General features: G+C 29.1%; 1 protein-coding gene across 4 annotated transcripts; it reads left to right on the forward strand.

Annotated features, from left to right (window-relative positions):
• Window positions 1-2,958: 2,958 nt before the first annotated feature.
• LOC110640122 (autophagy-related protein 8C-like) lies at window positions 2,959-5,686 on the forward strand. 4 transcript variants are annotated; one of them, XM_021791312.2, is made up of 6 exons: window positions 2,959-3,039; window positions 3,456-3,521; window positions 4,177-4,232; window positions 4,327-4,379; window positions 5,215-5,333; window positions 5,420-5,686. In XM_021791312.2, the coding sequence occupies exons 2-6, from the start codon at window positions 3,485-3,487 to the stop codon at window positions 5,521-5,523; spliced, it is 369 nt and encodes a 122-aa protein (XP_021647004.1). In that variant the 5' UTR covers window positions 2,959-3,039; window positions 3,456-3,484; the 3' UTR covers window positions 5,524-5,686. The 4 variants fall into 4 exon arrangements, with proteins under 4 accessions (XP_021647004.1, XP_021647003.1, XP_021647005.1 ...); XM_021791311.2 differs by lacking the exon at window positions 2,959-3,039 and adding an exon at window positions 3,046-3,281; XM_021791313.2 differs by lacking the exon at window positions 2,959-3,039 and adding an exon at window positions 3,302-3,336.
• The last annotated feature ends 2,661 nt before the right edge of the window (window positions 5,687-8,347 follow it).

Genomic DNA, 8,347 nt, shown 5'->3' on the forward strand with positions numbered 1-8,347 from the left:
AAAATTTATTATAATTAAATCAAATTTCATTAAAATTGATAAAATTTGTAAATAAATTTCAAATTTAAAATCTTATATATTTCAAGTGATAAAATTATCCTTTTATTATATATTATTTTATTTTATTTTATTTATTCATTCTAAATATAAAACTCATTTCATTTAAAATGAATTTTATATTTAATATAAAATATATTAAATAAATAAATATATATATATATATATATATATATATATCTGTGTGTGTGCTCATTCATTTCTAGCTACCGACAACCCATGTTCTGCAAAGATTTTAACTTGCTAGCTTGCTTATCAATATGTACTCCTAAAAACAAAACCTGAAGCACAAAATATCTAATATTTGTAAAGTCTTCTTAATATATATACATATATATGCGCTGCAATAAATAATTTTTTGAATGAATAAATGCTTTGTTCCTTTCATCTTCCTCTACAGAAGCAAAGTAGAAAAAACTGTCCCACTTTAATTATCAATGTTTTTTTTTTTTTTTTTTTTCACATGATCACCCTGCACTGCAGCAATACGTTTTTTCTACTAAAACCCTAAATTCATCATTTGATCTCTCTTTCTATTGTGTCACTGCTTTGCCCTAGCTAACTGCTGACATTTTCTGGATATCTATAATATTCTTTGAATTAAGCCATAACCCTTTTCTTGCCTTGTTCTAACATGAAGACCAATTGTAGAGTCCAAAAACACATGCATCTTCGATCCCCTTGAAGTTGATCATTCCATCTTCAACCTACAAACAATGCATTTATTGACATAGAGATGGTGGATAGGTACGTATATATATAGTTATTTGACAATATATATAAATTAATACTCGTTACTGTATTTCTGCCAACATAATAACATAATAATGCACCTTCTCATTATGTATAACCTAGACCTTCGCTCCTTTGCTTTAAACAGCCATCTTTTTCTGATGTTTGAACGCTTTCTACTATAACCTTTTGTTGTTGATGATGATGAAGAACAACACTCACTCATAATGGCCAAAATTGAAATTTTATGAATTCACAGCACAGAGAGAGAGAGAGAGAGAGAGAGAGAGATCAAACCGTAATAAAGAAGAGAGATTATGGGAGGAGATATTTGTAGGTGAATTGGGTTGTGAGGAAGATGCTCTTTTAGTTGTTTTGGTATGGGGTATGGACCACAGGTTGTCTCCCTCGTAACATGGCCTAGCAAGAGCCATGTAATGAGGAGACGTTGCAGGTGTCAGTGCCTTAAATATACTTTCGTGCATCTTCAAACAAAATAATTAGCAAAAATTGGAAAGAATGATTACATATATCCTTAAATCTTGAATGTTATAACCCATTTACGTTTTATAATCAACAGGCTTGAGATAAAATTAGGCTAATTAAATAATGAACTGAGATATGGACTAATGAGGTTCTAGTGCCAATAATATTTGATTGCTTTGTGGTTTGTAGGAAGTCCTAAAGATTTAGTTAAAATATTTTCAAAACTTTAGTTGATTAATGAATACTTTCATGAACATTAAACTATCTGTTAGTGCGATAAGCAAACAGAAGCTGTAAAATACAAGGCCTGTAATTTGTGGGCGGATGCTTTTGAGGGGCACTTGATCCTTGAAAGCAAGGAAAATTATTATTATTATTATTATTATTATTATTGGCTCCATTAGCCATCCTAATTTGCTTAAAATTAATTCCAAGACCAAAGCCACTGTAACCATGGTGTTATTTTCCGCATCTTCCAAGAAAACTTCGCAATCAACCAAAAGTGAGTTGATCACCATGTCCCCGGACAAAATCTCCTCAAAGACTCAAATATGTACACTCCTCTGACGAAATCATTCAATTATTAATTAGTGTATTTTAATGAGAAGGGTCACAAACCCAGAAGGAACTAACCTTCTATAAACCTAAAACTGATATAGAAAAATATACTAATAAATAAAAGACAATGTTTTGTTAATTTATTGACATTTGAATTCAAGAATTTATAATTTAGCGATGATTTTAATAGCACTAAATTAGAATTTATTGATACTGTTGTACTCTCTCCATTTCATTTTTCGTTATATTTTAGAAAAAAAAAAATTTTTACTTTATTTATCATCTTAGAAAATTAAGTAATAATTTTTTTTTTCAACTTTACTTTGTCTATTGTTATTACCAATGTAATATTTTTCTTATTATTTTAAGAATATTTTACTCAATTATTAATATTTTATATATATATATATATATATATATATATATATATATATATATATATATATATATATATAGATAGATAGATAAGGTGATTCAATCATTTCTTTAATATTTATGAAAAATTTTAAAAATCATTTGAAATGAGAAAGATGTAGTAGCTAGTATTTAATTCGCTACGTTAAAAGAAATTTTCTTTATCTAAATTTTGAATAAAATAGGTTTATAATTAATATACAATTTGTGATGTTAAAAATTTACAATCTTTAAGTATTAACCTTTAAATATTAATGTAGAGTTAATTTTAAACAGACTTAAATAAGAAATAAAATATTTATATAATTAATTTTAATTAATTTAAATTAAAACATAATTATTGTTATAGTGACTATGTATCCACCATATGATGACGGTGATGGTTGTATAATTGAAATTTCATCTGTGGCTAAAACTCCACTATATCGAATATTAGTCTACACACATTATTAACTATTGAAAAAGGAAAAAAAACAATAGTCACTTCACTAAGGATGGCAGACATGAGGACAATCAAACATTGGATTTATTGAAAAGATAAAGATTTTTTATAAAACAAGATAAAGATTTTTTATATTGATCGAAAAATATATTTTATTACTAATATTTGAAAATTAATTAGAGGATACCAACAAGCCAACCCAGTCCAACCATTCAGAAATCAAGAGGCCCAAAACGGCAAATACCAAAGCGACGTCGTTTAAATGAGGCAGTCTCCCTGTCACTAATTGCTGACGAGGAGACAGAATTTGCTTGAAACTGAGGCAATCCAACCCATTCCAATCTGCGAAAGTGAGTTGCATTAGAATTGAAAGTCGTATACGTATTAGGTTTCGTGTTGGAATCAGAATGAATCTCTGATAAGTTTCCTTTCTCTTCAATTGAAGATTAATTTTTTCTTTTTAAACACCCAATAATTGTCTCTCTGATGTCGACTTTTTGGGTCGTTCTTTTTCATAACGACCGATGGGATCAATCAATCAATTCTCTTTGAAACCATAATTTCGCCATCTAATTCTCTTTTTTCGTGTTGGGTATGTTATAAAATTTCAAACTGTGTTTGTCTTCTTGTGTTTGTTGCTTCTTCCGGTATAGAAGCAGTGCTTTTTTTCTTTTTTCTTTTTTTTCCCCTTTTGTTTGATGGTCTTTGGTTGGAGGAGATTTCTGAATTTGTGGGGTTGTGATGTTTTCATGTTTGATATTCGCAGAGAGCTGTAATCGAAGGTCGACTTTAGCCATGGCTAAAAGCTCCTTCAAGCTGGAACATCCATTGGGTTCGTTTCTCTTTTTTCTTTCAAACTATGGAATTTTTTTATACCACATACATATCTGTTGTGATCAATCTTGAGATATTGATTTGGCTACTCCCCAATTTCTATATGGCTCTTGAGCATATGGCGTAAAGTTGTCTATTGTATGCCCTAGTATAAATTGGTGAGAATTGTTGCAATGCCGAAAAATTAAATAAAAAATGAAACTGAAATTTTGTATGGCTTACGTTGCTGATGGAGTTTTCTGTTTGTTTGATGGGATGCTCATATATGTGATAAGTTTCCATTCTTTCCAATTATACCCCTGATAGTTGATTGAAGAATTTCTTTTCTATTTTTTGGGCCCCCTATTTTTCTATGCATCAGAACGTGAGATCTTTCTCAATGCCACATGAATAGAATAAATTGTAGCTGATATAATGCCTGGTTCTTTCTTAAACTATAAAACAGAATTTTTGCCTTATTTCTGTGAACAACTATTTTCAACTCTTGTTTTTCAATTGGTGTATAGCTTTAACTCTATGTACGAGTTAATGGTTTTCACGTGGAACTTTTCCTTTGTTACTTTATAGGATGTCCTCCATACTCTGAAGACAAAATTATCACGATTATTTATTTATTGTCTTCTTGGAGTCTAATTTCATGTTTTACCATTCAGAGAGGAGACAAGCTGAAGCTGCTCGCATTAGGGAGAAGTATCCTGATAGAATACCTGTAAGGTTCTGTTTCTAAATATGTTAATCTAGATTCTGTCTCTTCCATTCAGTTTATTCAATGTGCTTATCTTCTTACTGAAAATGTGATGCAGGTAATTGTGGAAAAGGCTGGGAGGAGTGACGTTCCTGATATTGATAAGAAGAAGTTAGTAGCATTCTTTCTTTCTTTATACTTCTCTCCAGTTTCACATTTGTATTGCACAACTGAGCTGTTACTTTTTAGGCACTACTTGTTATATATCCTGCAGTAATAAGACCTCTAGTTTTATATTCATTCAATTTTCAGTACTTAATTATTTCTAGGTAGCTGTGCTTATTTTAGTCTTGGATGCATATGGCTTTGCCTATTTTCATAGGCTTGAGGTAGTATTTTCACTGTATTTGTATGCTTTTGGTTAGTTAAGGTGCACCTTAGCAGCAGTGGTAATGTTTTTTGGTGAGATTTTTGCTGCCATTAGGTTCACAACTGTTGGTGATGGACATAGAACTGGTATTTGGGGAATACTCTCTAGTAATTCAGGACATGGGATTATGGAGATTTACCCTAAGCTATGTATTTTTTTCTTTTTTTTTTTTTGGGGATGTGGTGGTAATGTTGATTAACATAATGTAAAAGATGTTGATGAACTTGAATATAGTTCAGATCATTCAAGCAAAGCTAACATGATGAGGCACATGTTAGGTCTCTGTTATGGACGCATGTTAAAACTAACATGTACACAAGAAACTTAGGTTTTTAAGTCTAGGTAGGTTTGCTAAGTGCTTTTTCATTGGTTGATTCAAAGATAAGATTTGGCTTCTACACATGCATGCCAAATATAAGGTGTACCAATTTAATATTGGATGTAAGTAGGAAGTTTCTTTGCTTGCACTTATTTTTATATTATAGGGATCATTGAGCGGCATTGCCAAATCAATTTTTTTTTCAAATCTACCGTATGCTAGCTTTCCTTTAATTTTTCTGGTTATTGTGAATTTAGATATCTTGTGCCAGCTGATTTGACCGTGGGCCAGTTTGTCTATGTTGTCCGTAAAAGGATTAAGCTTAGTGCTGAGAAGGCTATATTTGTGTTTGTGAAGAACACTTTACCTCCAACTGGTGAGTAACATTAATTAATTAATCGCTAGATATGAAATTATTTTAGTAATATTCTTGTGTTTGATAAAATTCTTCTGTTGTTGCAGCTGCATTGATGTCTACAATCTATGAGGAGAACAAGGATGAAGATGGTTTTCTTTACATGAGTTACAGTGGGGAGAATACCTTTGGATCCCATCAAGAGGAGTAGAATTTTTCTGTCTGAATGAAACAGGAAGATGTATATTCTAAGCTGTCCATAGTAATGTTCTAACCAGCTTATATATCATGCTCATCTTATTTTGGATTTATGCTATTAAGGTACTGGAGGAATTTTGAGTTGGAACTGAATGGATTCATATGAATTCTAGTGATCTGATTTTCAATTACCTTATTTTTCTTTCATTTGCAAATAATGTGGGAGTACCTTGTTTCAATATTTATATTTGTTGTGTCTAAAGACAACAAATGAAAACCCAAAATGTTTTTCTGCGATGATCAAAAACAAAGAAAAATAAAATCTTAAATTTTCTTTTATGAATCGATGTATGGAAATATAAGTGTCCAGAAATTGTTTGATTTGAGATTGGCATATCCGTTTTACGAGTCGATTAACATAATAGCAGGCCAAAACTGTCTCAAGAACAGGATTATTATTATTATTATTATTATTATTATTATTATTATTATTATTTTTGTTGTCTTAACAAAGGATTTCATTCAACGAATCAAAGAGCGTTGATGCATAGTATCTTCAAGTAACAGTGAAGATAACTGGGAGAAGTTGAACCAGCCTATCTATCTATATCTGTATGCCAATCCAAATTTCTCACCATAATTTCCTTTTTTTTAGAAAAAAAAATCTTTATTTTTCTTATTTTAATGGGACAAATTAACATATATATTTTTTAATTTAAAATTAATATTTATTTATAATTAATTATGACATTGAAATCTCTCTCTCTATATTGAACAATTTTTTTGAATATATATATATATATATATATATATATATATATATATATATATGTGTGTGTGTGTGTGTGTGTGTGTGAAATTCTTAACTATTGTAACAATGTAATATAACTTATAATTAAATCTAATAAAATCAATAATATTTATTATTATTATTATTATTATTATTATTATTATTATTATTATTATCTCTCAGTTCACAACATTCAAATTTTTATGATTAAAATAATATTTTAAATATATAAAAATATCTCTACTAATATAATCATCTTCATATATGGAAAAAAATAAATTCTTGCGCGGAGTTGATGCTATTTTATTATCAATATTGTGCGCTCATTGAAGAGAGTCCTCTTGCTGACATTTATTTTTTGAGTCATTTGAAGCTGTTAGACACTCCAATCTTATGGCTGATTCGGCTTTATTTAATCTTGCTTTGCATCGACCATCTTGTTGTTGCTACCGTCTTTCTTGTTTGTAGTGTCATCTTCTACTATAGCGCCTATGCCTCTGCCTCCATTGATTGGGGCCTCACTTTTCATTGTTTTTTATTGTCATGACTCAACCTATGAGCCGGACTGACACTAGGACCTGGGCCAGCTTAAAGTCTTCGAGATCTGTAGTAAGTCTAACTATTCTTCAATCCAACTCTAATACCCATTTGGGCCCAATTTCAAGAATTCAACAAGAGAGTCCGGTCATAAAATGGATTATTTAACGAGAAGTTTTAGACTCTTCTGACTTGTAAACACAATATATAATAAATTGGGGAGCTCAACTCACCCTCCACATAATCAAAATGTCATAACTCAAATGGGAGCTCAGCTCTCTCATCCAATCCCATCATGCATACAGTTAATAACATACAGTTAATAATTTTATAAGTCCAACATAATTTTTATAATACAGGCTCAAAATAAAAATAAGTGCTTCTAACACATGCGAAATCTAAAATTTAACTCAATTATACAAAATACATTAAATACTATCAATGGACCTGCGAAGAAGAATAGCAGGTTAGCTACAACAAATAATCCTAGATGAACAGGAGTGAGCGTTCAACTCAGAGGGTAAAATATCAATTTTAATCATAATCTCTATAGCTATCTAAAGCTAATGCACCCTGTAGAGTGAAATACAATATCATCATAATTTTCATACCATAACAGTAAAAAGGCAATTTGGAGTACTCACGTAACCAACACTGTCAAATAAAAATACAATATCATCATAATTTTCATACCATAACAGTAAAAAAGCAATTTGGAGTACTCACATAACTAACACTGTCAAATAATACATATATGGGAGCTGATCCCCTATATAGCCCTCTTAATCCAACATCTTAATTAATATAACTGATCTTAATTAATTTAAAATTAGACTTAATTATTGTTTTAATAATTATATATCTACCAAATCATGATGATGATCGTTATCTAATTCAAATTTTATCTTTGGTTGTAACTCTATTATATAGAATATTGGTGCACACACATTATTGACTTATGAAAAAGAATAAAAGTATTATTTTTAATATTTTATTATTAAAGAGGCTAATTCATAAAATAAATTCAAATTTTTATTTATATTTTCAAAATTTAAAAAATTTTATCTAAAACTCATAATATAATTTAGAAATTTTAATTCTAACATATAATATGATTTCCATCGTTATTGCTGTATACACCATTATTTTGATATATTTTCAAATGATAAAAATTAAAATTTATTATGAAAATTATAAATTTTTGATAAATTTTCTCTAATTTTAAAACAATAATTAAATTGTCTAAAATTTATAATTTTGAACAAAATCAACAATATACATAGAGGTTTGAATTTATTCTATTAATAATATTATTAAAAATAGAGAATAATATTTTATTATTAAAAAATTAATATTTTATTAAATGAGAATTTATTTAGTCCTTACTTGGAAAGTACAGAATTTATTTAGTTTAAAATTTAATTTTAAATTTATTTGACCTTCAATTAAAAATACAGAGATTTTTTTTTTTTTCACTGCAAATTGGCAACTGTGTGCCAATTTCTACGTC

Source organism: Hevea brasiliensis, chromosome 18 (assembly GCF_030052815.1).
Source record: "Hevea brasiliensis isolate MT/VB/25A 57/8 chromosome 18, ASM3005281v1, whole genome shotgun sequence".
NCBI lineage: Eukaryota > Viridiplantae > Streptophyta > Magnoliopsida > Malpighiales > Euphorbiaceae > Hevea > Hevea brasiliensis.